The 14,510-nt window shown below is 48.1% G+C and overlaps 1 protein-coding gene across 1 annotated transcript; it reads left to right on the forward strand.

The window, feature by feature from the left end:
• Positions 1–13,299: 13,299 nt before the first annotated feature.
• LOC102458185 (olfactory receptor 52E8-like) lies at positions 13,300–14,289 on the forward strand. Its single transcript, XM_006117171.5, has one exon. It carries the CDS (start codon positions 13,300–13,302, stop codon positions 14,287–14,289), a length of 990 nt encoding a protein of 329 aa, XP_006117233.5.
• Positions 14,290–14,510: the final 221 nt, after the last annotated feature.

Genomic DNA, 14,510 nt, shown 5'->3' on the forward strand with positions numbered 1-14,510 from the left:
TGCTAGAAAGTCATCTCTACGGGATGGTTTAGATGCAACATACCATGTAGCTTGGCGGAGGCTGAGAACAAAGACCCTTGCAGCCTCTCCGCACTCAGTGGCTTTCTGGTTCTGTGATGTAAAAACCTACTTCAGTCTAAGTTTTAGTTACACACAACTCACTGGGGTCAATACAAGAGTAAAGGGATGAAATTGAATAGCCGGTGTTAGACAAGAGGTCATACTAGAAGATGCAATGATCATGTCTGACCTCACACCCCATGAATCCCTTGATGAAGAAAATTGATCGGGGATTTATATTTACTGTTGTCCATAACGCATAAAATCGGGAATTACAGTTATAATTCCAATGAATGTCTGAACATATGGCACTGATAAAAATGTTTCCATAATCCATATTTGGCCTGGGGAACTCCTTGCTACATATGTTATTGGTACAAAGGGCTTAGTTCAACGGGATTCAGAAATGGATTGGCTATTGCAGGTGGAATCACCTTTAGTTAAGGCCATCTGACACTTTCAGTTAGAAGAATCCATTTTCAGTTGCTTTTAATTTTCTCAAACTTTCAGAATTTGAACTGTAATTTCCCAACTGAGGTATTAGCCAGACTATTTTTTGAATGTTTCAGACATAGAAGTTCAGCTCTTCTGGAATGAAGCAAGGCATGAGGAGGGATTTGAGAGCAGCCTTCAACTTCCTGAAGGGAGGTTCCAAAGAGGATGGAGAGAGGCTGTTCACAGTAGTGACAGGTGGCAGAACAAGGATCAATGGTCTCAAGTTGCAGTGGGGGAGGTCTAGGTTGGATATTAGGAAAAACTATTTTACTAGGAGGGTGGTGAAGCCCTGGGATGGGTTCCCTAGGGAGAGGTGGAATCTCCATCCCTAGAGGTTTTTAAGGCCTGGTTTGACAAAGCCCTGGCTGGGATGATTGAGTTGGGATTGGTCCTGCTTTGGGCAGGGGGCTGGACTTGATGACTCCTGAGGTCTCTTCCAGCTCTATGATTCTATGATAGGCAAGTAGATGAGTTGCCCGTGTTTCATTTCTATTAAATTGTTTGTGAGGAACCCTAGCACCTCACTCCATTCCAGAAGGTAAGCGAGGGAACAGCCGTTCCTTTCCCAACTAGTGCACTGAGATGCAAGTGGCAGAGCTGGTGACAGTGTCTGTGTGTTCACACACATCTGGCTCTCCAGGTCTTTACTCAAAGGGGAGTGTTTCCTCAGTGGGACATGCACAATCCATCGGCCACAGCTGGAAATTTGGCCTTGTAATGGACAGCTACTGACACCTTTCATCCTGAAGGATTCCCTGTGCCACTGGAATGCAGCCACCTGGGGATCAGAAGCCATCAGCTGGCAAGAGTCATCGTAAAGGGATATTTTGGCTCATATTCTGGAGCAAAATCATTTCCTGTGCCAAGACCGTAATGGCCGTGCAGAAAAGAAAGGATCATGGAGCTATACACTATGCTATCATGTAGCACAGGTGAGCTCCTCAGAAAAAGAGCGTACCTGTGAATTATAAAGAAGTGTGTTGCTGGGAATCCCCCTCAGGCAGCCGCGTCCCGCATCAGCCCAGCATCTGCAGCCGCGTCCTGCGCCGAGAGCCGGCACAGGGATGCACACCCTTTATAATACAGCTCCAAGCAATCCCAGAGAGGTTCGCTCAGCCACTAGGGGTGAAGCAGAATGTGAAGTAAACAGACTGGCAACCAGAGACACTAGCCAATGTCTTTCTTCCCATGTCTGTGCTGCTGTGCTCTTTAACCAGCCTGAGGGTACGTCTAGACTACCGCGTTTTGTCGACGGAAGTTTTGTCGACAGATACTGTCGACAAAACTTCCGTCGACAAAGAGCGTCCAGACACATTGAGTTCTGTCGACAAAGCAAGCTGCTTTGTCGACAGAACTCCGTCTGGATGCAACGTTACAGGCAATAACACCTGTCGACAGAGTTCTGTCGACAGAAGGTGTTATGCCTCGTAAAATGAGGTTTACCAGCGTCGACAAAACTGCTGAGTTCTGGCGACGTTATGTCGACAGAACTCAGCGGTAGTGTAGACGCTGGTATAGTTTTGTCGACAAAAGTCCACTTTTGTCGACAAAACTAGGTAGTCTAGACACACCCTGAGGAGTAAACAGCAATTAAGGGACTTTCCCAAAGGGGATGAGAACTCCTGGAATTTGGGCTGAGGGAGGGAGGAGTTGGCTGTTTGGTATAATTGTTAGTAGATTAGTAAGCAAAGCAGGGATATGTTGAGGGTCTGATACCTGTAAATGCCTTGGATGGATTGACAGATACTAGATAGACAGATCTGGAGACTGATGACTTAAGGGAGACACGAACACTTGCTGGAGGTTTACGGGACTCTTGCTAAAGAATCAGTGATAAGTCATTCTCATCACACTGTGCAGCACCTTTCATTGAAGGATTTTTCAGAACACTTCGCAAAGGAAGATCCCTCTGCACCTATCCCCATTATACAGCTAGGCAAACTGAGGCCTAGGCATATTTGCCTTGGCCAAGGTTATACCGAGAGTGACAGAACCCAGAAGTCCTGACTTCTCTGCTGCATCCACTGTCTCTCTGCTCATTGTGCGGGTGTGACAGATTCCTCGGGGAACAACCAGGAATGGGGGAACCACCAAGCCCTCTGACACACTCATCTGCACAGCGTCTCACACTGTGAGACTGTGACAAGCCCCATTTTCCACCAGGTGTTACACTTCCAGAGTCACACACACAGACAGGGCAAACCTGGGTGCAGTTACGTTCTTTCACTAGCCACTCATGAGCCCACAATAAATAGACACCAGCCAGTTTCCAGGAATTCCCCAGGCTAGGACCCAGAATTGTATTATTTTGCCCTGATCAGAAGTCTGAGTGTTGAAAGTTCATTACCTGGCTGTCCCTCGCTCACGGTGGGAGGACAAGGTACCAGCCCCCTCCCTGAGCACATTTCCCTTTTACATTTCTAGCAACAATTTTGGGTAAATTGAAAGGGGTTTATGATTAAGAGGAGCATTGCCAGCAGATCCAGAGATGTCATTATTCCCCTTTCTTCGGCTCTGGTGAGGCCACATCTGGAGTACTGTGTCCAGTTCTGGACCCCCCACTACAGAAAGGAAGAGAAGAGTGAGGGGGGATTTGAGAGCAGCCTTCAACTTCCTGAAGGGAGGTTCCAAAGTGGCTGGAGAGAGGCTGTTCTCAGTGGGGGCAGATGGCAGAACAAGGAGCAATGGGCTCAAGTTGCAGTGGGGGAGGTCTAGATTGGATATTCGGAAAAACTCTTTCCCTAGGAGGGTGGTGAAGCACTGGAATGGGTTCCCTAGGGAAGTAGTGGAGTCTCCATCCTTAGAGGTGTTTCAGTCTTGGCTTGACAAAGCCCTGGCCGGGTTGATTTAGTTGGAATTGGTCCTGCCTAGAGCAGGGGGCTGGACTTGATGGCCTTCTGAGGTCTCTTCCAGCTCTATGGTTCTATAGGTCTATGATTTACACAGTAGAAGATAGTCAGTGATGATGGCAATAGATCAAAGTTTGTTTGCCAAAGAAACAAAGAAAACAGCAAACTAAGTTCTTTACGTTACAGAAGGTTTCAAGATTTGGAGATATCTCATCCTGATGGCACAGACCGTCCACCAACTATCCACACCTCGATTAGTAACTCCGTCAGCCTGGGACCACAACCCCAGCTCAGTCCTACAGTGTTTCCAGGTGTTGAGTTGTGTGAGGAGTGAGGACAAGCTGTGTGAGTGATGTCACTTCCACCTATTGTAGCTTCAGCCACATGGAGGGAACCTTATTTTTCTAAGCTGATATCCCCAGAATGGTTACTGGAAAAGTTCAGGCAAACAATGGTGTCTAGTGTCACACGAGCTGGTCACATGGCCTGAAAACCATTCATAACTAGGTATAACTATGATGCATGCACACCGATAGTATGATCATATTCATACAATCATATCTTTTCCATTGATACTTTATATGACAGGTTGTTTAGTATAGTTTAGTGCAACAGTGTCAGTCGTGGATTGACTCTGATGCTCAACAGTATTACCCACAGGTGTTCTTGCACAATTCTGTGAATTTTTCAACGTTTTGTAGAGCAGCCTTGAGGGCTCAGAAGTGAACACGTTTTTTTTTCCCCAATGGGTCTCTAGATTACCTCTCTTTGTATCTATGGCATCATTAAATATTGTGCTTTTTCAACTGGGGGTGACTCAATACATCAATGCCATAAAATGTCATGCCTCAGTTTCCCTCCCACCCAGGCGACCACATTTATTATGGTTCCCTTGTTGGACAGCTTTGGGCCTGTTTACACATATTAGCTAGAAAGCTGTATCCCCACAGGGCTTCTTGATTAATATTCCTAGCATTTCAAAGCCTTTTTACAGAATCATTCTTGTTACACCTCTTCATCGGATTTACCAAATTCTCTCTCAGATGATTTAGCATTAGCAATGCACTGTGTGTCATGAGATTTAACAATACCTCCAAATCTTATCACAGTTAGGCCGTCCCAAGTTGTTAGAAGCTTGAGGGGGTAGCCGAGTTAGTCAGTACAGAAAAAAACCCAACAAATGGTCTGATAGCACTTTATGGACTAACAAAACATGTAGATGAGATCACGAGCTTTTGTGGGCACAGCCCACTTCGTCAGATGACCAAAGTTCTGAGTTTAGGATGTGCAGACCCAAAATAAATAGGAGAGAAGGGCAGAGAAAAAAGGGTGCGGGAGATAGAGAGCAGAGAGTATCGAAAATGGGGGGGGGGGTTAAGGGAATCATAGAATCATAGAATACTAGGACTGGAAGGGACCTCGAGAGATCATCGAGTCCAGCCCCCCGCCCTCATGGCAGGACCAAATTCTGTCTAGACCATCCCTGATAGACATTTATCTAACCTGCTCTTAAATATCTCCAGAGATGGGGATTCCACAACCTCCCTGGGCAATTTATTCTAGTGTTTAACTACACTGACAGCTAGGAACTTTTTCCTAATGTCCAACCTAAACCCCATTGCTACAGTTTAAGCCCATTGCTTCTTGTTCTAGCCTCAGAGGCCAAGATGAACAAGTTTTCTCCCTCCTCCTTATGACACCCTTTTAGATACCTGAAAACAGCTATCATGTCCCCCCTCACTCTTCTCTTTTCTAAACTAAACAAACCTAATTCCTACAGCCTTCCCTCATAGGTCATGTTCTCTAGACCTTTAATCATTCTCGTTGCTCTTCTCTGGACCATCTCCAATTTCTCCACATCTTTCTTGAAATGTGGTGCCCAGAAATGAACACAATACTCCAACTGAGGCCTAAGCAGCGCAGAGTAGAATGGAAGAATGACTTCTCGTGTCTTGCTCACAACACACCTGTTAATTCATCCCAGAATCATGTTTGCTTTCTTTGCATCGGCATCACACTGCTGACTCTTATTCAACTAGTGGTCCACTATAACCCCTAGATCCCTTTCTGCCATACTCCTTCCCAGACAGTAGCTTCCCATTCTGTATGTCTGGGTATGTCTACACTACCCTCCTAGTTCGAACTAGGAGGGTAATGTAGGCATACCGCACTTGCAAATGAAGCCCGGGATTTGAATGTCCCGGGCTTCATTTGCATAAGCGGGGAGCCGCCATTTTTAAAACCCCGCTGGTTCGAACCCCGTGCAGCGCGGCTACACGGGGCACGAACTAGGTAGTTCAAACTAGGTAGTTCGAACTCATGAGGAGTAACGGTAGTTCGAACTAGGAAGCCTAGTTCGAACTACCTAGTTCGTGCCCCGTGTAGCCGCGCTGCACGGGGTTCGAACCAGCGGCGTTTTAAAAATGGCGGCTCCCCGCTTATGCAAATGAAGCCCGGGAAATTCAAATCCCGGGCTTCATTTGCAAGTGCAGTATGCCTACATTATCCCGCTAGTTCGAACTAGCGAGGTAGTGTAGACATACCCTATGAAACTAATTGTTCCTTCCTAAGTGGAACACTTTGCATTTGTTTTTATTAAACTTTATCCTATTTACCACAGACCATTTCTCCAATTTGTCCAGGTCATTTTGAATTATGACCCTATCCTTCAGATTAGTCGCAACCCCTCCCAGCTTGGTATCATCTGCAAACTTAATAAGCGTACTTTCTATGCCAATATCTAAATCGTTGATGAAGATATTGAACAGAACCAGTCCCAAAACAGACCCCCTGCGGAACCCCACTTGTTATGCCTTTCCAGCAGGATTGTAAACCATTAATAACTACTCTCTGAGTACGGTTATACAGTCAGTTATGCACCCACCTTATAGTAGCCCCATCTAAGTTGTATTTACCTAGTTTATCAATAAGAATATCATGCGAGACCGTATCAAATGCCTTACTAAAGTCTAGGTATATGACATCCACCCCTTCTCCCTTATCCATAAGACTGGTTATCCTATCAAAGAAAGCTATCAGATTGGTTTGACATGATTTGTTCTTTACAAATCCATGCTGGCTGTTCACTATCACCTTGCCACTTTCCAAGTATTTACAGATGATTTCCTTAATTACTTGCTCCATTATCTTCCCTGGCACAGAAGTTAAACTAACTGGCCTATAGTTTCCTGGGTTGTTCTTATTTCCCTTTTTATAGATGGGCACAATATTTGCCCTTTTCCAGTACTCTGGAATCTCTCCTGTCTCCCATGATTTTCCAAAGATGATAGCTAGAGGCTCAGATACCTCCTCTATCAGCTCCTTGAGTGTTCTAGGATGCATTTCATCAAGCCCTGGTGTCTTACAGGCATCTAACTTTTCTAGGTGATTTTTAACTTGTTCTTTTTTCATTTTACCTTCTAAAACTACCCCCTTCCCACTAGCATTCACTGTGTTAGGCGTTCCTTCAGACTTCTCGGTGAAGACCGAAACAAAGAAGTCATTGAGCATCTCTGCCATTTCCAAGTCTCCTTTTACTGTTTCTCCCTCCTCACTGACCAGTGGGCCTACCCTCTCCTTGGTCTTCCTCTTGCTTCTAATGTATTTATAAAAAGTCTTCTTGTTTCCCTTTATTCCCGTAGCTAGTTTGAGCTCATTTTGTGTCTTTGCCTTTCGAATCTTGCTCCTGCATTCCTGTGCTGTTTGCCTATACTCATCCTTTGTAATTTGTCCTACTTTCCATTTTTTATATGGCTCCTTTTTTATTTTTAGATCATGCAAGATCTTGTGGTTATCTGAAGTATCTGAAGTAGTTAAATCAGTGAGTATCTGAAGTAGTTAAAACGAAGCAGAGAAGAATCGAAGTCTCATTGTGTCTTTCAACTCCTCCCTGAACCTTACAATGTGTCTAGTTCCTGGTTTTCCTTTCCCCTCCATGTCCCGTTCAACAGGCATTTCAACCTAAAGTAACTTTTGTGCTCTGGGAATGCCAGGGGCTGGTTTGGTAAGGAAGTAAGGAGACTTTGCATGTGCAGCTGCTTCCCATCCCCTGGGTTTATGGTTATGTGGAAAATCCATCCCCACGATCCCCACTCCCAACACTGAGATCTTCTCTGCCTTCCTTTCCCAGAGAGCTGTGATCTCTACTCTCACGGCTAGGTAGTGTATATTTTTTCAAGAGCCCTTTTCATGACTGCTTTGTGTGATTCCCAACCCAGAGTTTCCTCCTTCCCTCTCTATTGGCTCATTAGCGTTTTCAGAAACAACGGTCTCTTCAGTAGGACCAGCATCCTGTCTCAGATCTTGCCTCTACTACAGTGTGTTTTTTCTCCTGCATAGGATCTAACTTCCCCCCAAAGTTTCCTGAATTCCTAAAGATTCTAAACTCCTCCTCCCTCCACCATCATCTCCTCTGTGCATTGAGTCCCTGCAGTAATGTGAGACTATCTGGCTCAGCTGGAAGTGGAAGCATTTTGGAGAACATTACCATGGTTTTACTGGATTTTAGTCTTTTAATCTAGCAGCCTTAATTTGGCCTCTGGAACCTCTCTCATACTTCCTTATGTCATCGGTACCTGCATGTCCCATGACCTCTGGCTCCTCCCCAGCACTACACGCAAATCTATCTCGATATCTCAAGAGATCCAGTCTTGACACCTTGCAAATTAGTCACAGTCAGACATTTTCAACGATGGAATCCCCCCAGCTATTAGCGATCTCTCCCGATAACTGAAATTCATTCCCCTGAGCAGGTATCTTCAGTACAAGAGGCTCCGATAACATCATCTGGAAGGAAGGTCTGATGGCTCCAGTTCAATGTTCTCCTTCCCTGAGACTTCCATCCTCTCCACAGCAGAGAGGCTGTCAGGCCAGGGGAGGGACTATTTTACACCATCCCAGGAAGTCTCATCTAGATATCCCTCCATTTCCCTGAGCTGCTCCAGATCAGGCATTCTGGTGCCAAAGCCCATCCCATGGTCCTTACGCAGCTCGTTCCTACTGACCTGGGCCTCTAGGGAGCTGCCTGATGGGCTGGAGATGGGACCTCTTTCTACAGGGCTGTGTCAGCTGGGTGCCTACAGCAGAACTGGTGTGGAGTGGTCCAGAATTGCTGGTGGGGTCCATAGCTCAGCCCATAGGAGGGCGCCCCCTTCTGGCTGGTGTCTCACCTGCCATTGCTCTGCGCTCTTTCCACATTCTAGCTCTGGACCCGCCTTGCTCCCAGGACCACGGTGTCCTCTTCATGGCACGGCCCTCCAGCAAAGCCCACCCCTCTGGTGCCTCACCCCCTCCTGGAGGTATCAGCAGTCCTCCGCTCATGCCTATCACCATGGCCAACTGCAGCCAACGTCTATCCCACCCCTCAGAGGCAAGCATCAGTACCACAGGGCTACACTCCAATGGCAACAAGATATCGATCCAATTGGGAGGGGAGGGGACCCAGGCCCATCCACTCCCCTGGGTTCCAGCCCCAGGGCCTTCTGGCATCAACCTTCTTCTGCCTCCTTCTCTCCCCTCTACGGCCTCTTGCACCATGGGCCACTTCCCCATTATTCCTTGGCACCTTCTTGGCCCTGGTGTCCAGGCCACAGTCCAGTGGGTATCAGGCCAGAGCCTCCCTCTCTAATTCCCCTGAGCCTGCCCTGCCCTGCTCTGCCCAAGGAGCTCCTCCTCCCCTGGGAGTCGGTCCTGCACCCTCGCTGGTCAGAGCCCAACTGCCCTCTGCTCCGCCCAGCAGCTCCTTATAAGCAGAGCTGCTCCAGCAAGCAACCTTCTCATTGGCTCCTTATAAGCCTGTCCCTCATTGGCCAGGGCTCTGCCTTGTCCCCTTCTAGCCAGACTGGGGCTGCCAGCCCACCACAGGGCTTTGGAAAAGTCAGGGGGAATTTTGCTCAGGAACAGGAACAGCTCTGGGGCCATGGGCGGGAGAGCTGGGGGAGCTGGCTAGTGGAAGTATTTCTCTCACTCACTGGCAGTGCCCTGCCCCCTGTCTGGGGGTGTCGGTGCGAGGCCTGAACAGAATCACAGCTTGTCGCAGCCTGGCAGTGGGAGAAGGACCCAGGCTGGGGTGTCAGAGGGCTCGGCTGTGCCCCAGTCCCAGGGCGAACAGCCCCTTCCCTTCCAGCCATACGCTCAGTTACTCCTAGAGTGACCGTGGTGAGAGCTGGAAATCCTGCACTCCTGCTTACTCCCTGTCACTCCACGAGGAGTAACGGTAGTTCAAACTAGGAAGCCTAGTTCGAACTACATAGTTCGTGCCGTGTGTAGCCGCGCTGCACGTGATTCGAATGAGCGGGGATTTAAAAATGGCGGCGCCCGGCTTATGCAAATGAAGCCCGGGAAATTCAAATCCTGGGCTTCATTTGCAAGTGCGGTATGCCTACATTACCCCGCTAGTTCGAACTAGCGGGGTAGTGTAGACATACCCTACGTCACCTTGAGCAAGTCACGTCTCCCTGTGCCTCACCTTACCTATCTGTATAATGGGGAACTGCTCATTGGGCCTTGCCTTGGCTAGAGAGTCTCAGGGGGTCGCTGTGCCAGTCTGTGACTTTGAAAAGAATGAGTAGTCCTGTGGCATCTGAGGGACTAACTCCAATCTATAGGATCAGGAGCTTCCTTGGGAGACCCCCGCTTCATGAGGTGAACTGGAGAGGAAATAACAGAATCCAGGGAGATAGAAGAGCAGGAGAAGAGCCTGTGAATTGTAGGAGCCCTGTTAAAGAGGCTAAGTACGTGGGCTGGGTGTGTCCCATGGACAGCGCTGGGTGTGGGAATGTGTATGGTAAACACCGGGGGAACTGGCTTTGCTGGGTGATCGAGGGATCCGTCAGTGAAAGGCGCTGCCCAGTGTGATGGAAGATACCGATGGGAACGACCGACGTCTGATCCCACCTAGCAGCCCCGTGTGCCTGCACAAAGTCCTCGTGTCTTCCCTCCGTCACCTGCCTGCAGATCTGTCTGTCTGCTGCCTGCCCAGCCGTCCTGGGTGGTGTCATTGTATTAGACTCCGTGGAGAGCTAGGTGTTAGCCCTCATTTTCTTACTAATCAACAGTCATAGTTAAATAGACACAATTACAAACAGCCGCTAATTCCTCCCTGCCTCAGCCCAGAGCCCGAGTTCTCCCCCTCTGGGAAGGCCCCTTAATTGCTGTTTACTTCCAAATGTAGAGAGCATGGACGTGGCGACAGGCTTCTCTGCCACCTGTTTGCATCCTGATGCTGCTTCTCCCCCACAGGCCGAGGGAACCCCCCTGGGACTGCCCAGAGCTGGGTTATAACCAGTGCCCAGCCCTGTGCCGGCTCTCGGTGCGGGACACTGCTGCAGATGCTGGGCTGAGAGAGGTGCGGGACGCGGCTGCCTGAGGGGGGGTCCCAGGGAAGACACGTCCCTCTCAGCACTCACAGGTACGGTCTCCTGCTGGGGGCTCCCCGGCTCAGTAAACCCAGTGCTCTGCGGGCGGGTGGCACAGAGGACGCCTCTGGAGTCTTTTCTGCTCTGCGCACCAGTTAAACAGCCCCGGGCTCTGCCACACTGGATGAGTGTTTTCTAGAATCACAGGCCAAAGGTCGCTTTTCTGCCGGGCCTCCCTGCCCATCCTGGCTGGTGGCCTCCACCTCTGAGGTGGCTGCATTTAGGGGCGCAGGGTCCTTCGTCAGTGGGTGTAGAACACCAGGCCATACTGTGAGGCTGCGGCTTGTTCGCTGCTCAGGCCCCAATAAAGCAAAACTCCCCAGTGGAATAAGAACTGAGAAAAGGTCAGAGGAGCCGGCTGCGGGAAAGCTCCGAGAACCTCACCTCCGCCCTTTGTATTTCGAGGCTCTGGCTAGTGGTGTCCCGCCCTCAGGTAACGAGTGGGGTCCCGCAAGGCTACATATTCTTAAATGATCTGGAGAAAGGGTGAACAGCGAGGTGGCAAAATCTCAGATGATACTAAACTGCTCTAGATAAGACCAAAGCAGCCGGTGAAGATGTAATTGCTACTGGACAGATTTGCACCGAGCATCTCAGGAGCTTAGTGTAGGAGTCTCTACTGCTTGAGCGATAAAGCCAGTTATTTTTAGACGGGACATGGAGCCACATTAGGTGTGTGGGTTACAAAGACCTTCAAAAGAGTCTCACAAAACTAGGGCAACAAAATGGCAAATGAATTTTTTGATGGGGACTAAAATTAGCTCTTAGTACTCAAGAGAGAGATTTTGTAGCCATGGAAAACATCCACTCAATGTGCAGTGGCAGTCAGAAAAAGCCAACACAATATACGGAATAATTAAAAAAGGGATAGAGAATAAAACAGAGAATGGCTTATTGGGTCTATAAATTAATAGTACGCCCATATCTTAAGTACTGGGTACAGATGTGGTCATCTTATCTAAAAAAATACATCTTGTCATTGGAAAAAGTTCAGAAAAGGGCAACAAAAATGATTGGGGGTTTGGAACGGGTCCCATGTGAAGAAAGATTAAAAAGAGTTGGACTTTTCAGCTTAGAAAAGAGGAAACTAAGGGTATGTCTAGACTACATGGCTCCGTTGACGGAGCCATGTAGATGAGGTTTCTAGACATAGGGAAATGAAGCGGCGCAGCTTATTTCAAGTTAAGCCCTGCTTTGTAGACACACCCTTAGAGACCTAGGGTACATCTACACAGCAAGGCTAAAGCCGAAATAAGTTATGCAACTTGAGCTACGTCAATTGCGTAGCTTGAGTCAAAATGGCTTATTTCGGCTTTTAGTGCTGTCTACACAGCAGGAAGTACGAGAAAGAGCGCTCTTCCTGGGACTCATAAAATGTGGGTTACAGGAGTCAGAGTACGAAATCCTCCAGCTTGACATTATTTTGACATTATGTTGAAATAACTGCTTGTAGTGTAGACATGGACTATGTTATTCCGTAATAACATCAGCTATTCCAAAATAACACTTCTGTGTAGACGTACCCTAACAGATTTCGTAGGGTACAAGCTTTCGTGGGTAAAACCCACCTCATCAGATGCTATTAGGTATATGAACGTTGTCTTTGTTTTGGCCATTGCTGTGAATGAGCAGGTATTTCTTTGTAGTTCCTACCGGTTACAGCCAGGTCTTTCCCTTAAAGTGAGTTTTGGCTGTGAAGTTTCCCCCGCATACGTGTTGGCCCAGGAATTGTTATTTCATATTCATATTGGAACAACTCACTGACCGGAGAACTCTCAATAGCATGGACTCTCCCCCTGCATTTCAGTCCATTCAGGAACAAGGAGGGATAATCAGGAATGTGGGTTTCTGCTAGTGCTTATTTAGGGTTCACACACCATATCATGTATCAGAGGGGTAGCCGTGTTAGTCTAAATCTGAAAAAGCGGCGAGGAGTCCTGTGGCACCTTATAGACTAAACAAAGCAGCTTCTCCTCCCTTGGAATTCACACCTCCAGATCAGCTGCTAGAAGTGGGCCTCATCCTCCTTGATTGGATCCACCTCGTCATCTCCAGCCTGATCCTGGCCTGCATATTTATACCTGCCTCTGGAAATTTCCACTCCATGCATCTGACGAAGTGGGTCTTTGCCCACGAAAGCTTCTGCTCCTACATTCCTGTTAGTCTATAAGGTGCCACAGGACTCCTCGCTGCTTTTACACCATATCATGTACAGATTATTGATTCATGGTGCACTGTAATGTATCGATTTTGCATAAGTAGGGTCAGTTTTTTCACTATTAATTTATGTGAATAATGAAAATAACATTTTTCATTGTGTTAAGAGACCAGTCAGAGTCACCCATGAGAACAGCCTCCAGTAGCGCATAGAGTGTCTCATATATACATTGTCTCCCCATCCAGGTATTGGCACGTCAACCATCTCCCTCGACTCTAGGAGCCTCTGGCTGCACACAGGTGGCCAGGAAAACTTACGGTACATGCAGCAGACACTGTTCTGCCTTACAGTTGGACACCTTCTCCTGTCCTCCATGTCAGATTTCAACACAACCGAATTCACCAACCCCTCCACCTTCATCCTGCAGGGCATTCCTGGACTGGAGGCAGCCCATGTCTGGATCTCCATCCCCTTCTGCACCGTCTACATCATAGCCATCTTGGGAAACTTCACCATCCTCTTCATTGTGAAGAGGGAGCCGAGCCTCCATGAGCCCATGTACTATTTCCTCTGCATGCTGGCCACCACCGACCTGGTCCTGTGCACCTCCACCCTGCCCAAAATGCTGAACATCTTCTGGTTCAATTCCAGGGAGATCGATTTCAGTGCCTGCCTCACCCAGATGTTCTTCATTCACTGCTCTTTGCTTATGGAGTCTGGCATATTCGTGGCCATGGCGTTGGATCGCTACGTGGCCATCTGCCACCCCCTGAGACATTCCACCATCCTCACAAACCCCGTGGTGGCCATGACCGGTCTGGCCGTACTGCTGCGCAGTAGCATACTCACAATACCAAATTGCCTCCTGGCCAGGCAGTGGCCATATTGCAGAACCAACATCATCCCCCACTTGTACTGTGGGCACATGTCTGTGGTGAAGCTGGCCTGTGCTGACATCCGTGTCAGTAGTTACTACAGCCTCTCTGTGGTACTCTGTGTATTCGGTCTGGATGTGTTTTTTATCACAATCTCCTACACCCAGATCCTCAGGGCCATCTTCAGCCTCCCCACAAAAGACGCCCGGCTCAAGACTTTTGGGACCTGCGGCTCCCACCTCGGTGTCATCTTAGCCTTTTACATCCCATGTTTCTTCTCTGCCTTCACGTACCGTTTTGGAAATAATATACCTCTGCATTTCCACATTCTCATTGCCAGTGTGTACCTTCTGATACCCCCCATGCTCAACCCCATCATCTACGGGGTGAGGACCAAGCAGATCTGGGACAAGCTGCTCTGGCTTTTTACTCACTAATTTTTTTTTCTGGTGTTCTGGCTTTTAGAATGAGCTCATGCAGAGCTGGCTGGTGATATAAGATGTGCCCCTATTCCCTGAATCTCTTAGGCTGTGTCCAGACTCAGGGTTTTTTTCGGGAAAAGTAGCCTTTTTTCCGAAAAAACTTCACCTGCGTCTAGACTGCAGCCGCGTTCTTTCGAAATTAAATCGAAAGAACGCGGCTTTTCTTTCGACGGCGG

Source organism: Pelodiscus sinensis, chromosome 1 (assembly GCF_052426305.1).
Source record: "Pelodiscus sinensis isolate ZL-2025 chromosome 1, ASM5242630v1, whole genome shotgun sequence".
NCBI lineage: Eukaryota > Metazoa > Chordata > Testudines > Trionychidae > Pelodiscus > Pelodiscus sinensis.

Excerpts from the sequence above, each read along its gene's own strand:
- LOC102458185 (XM_006117171.5), top strand. The coding sequence starts at position 13,300 with ATGCAGCAGACACTGTTCTGCCTTACAGTTGGACACCTTCTCCTGTCC.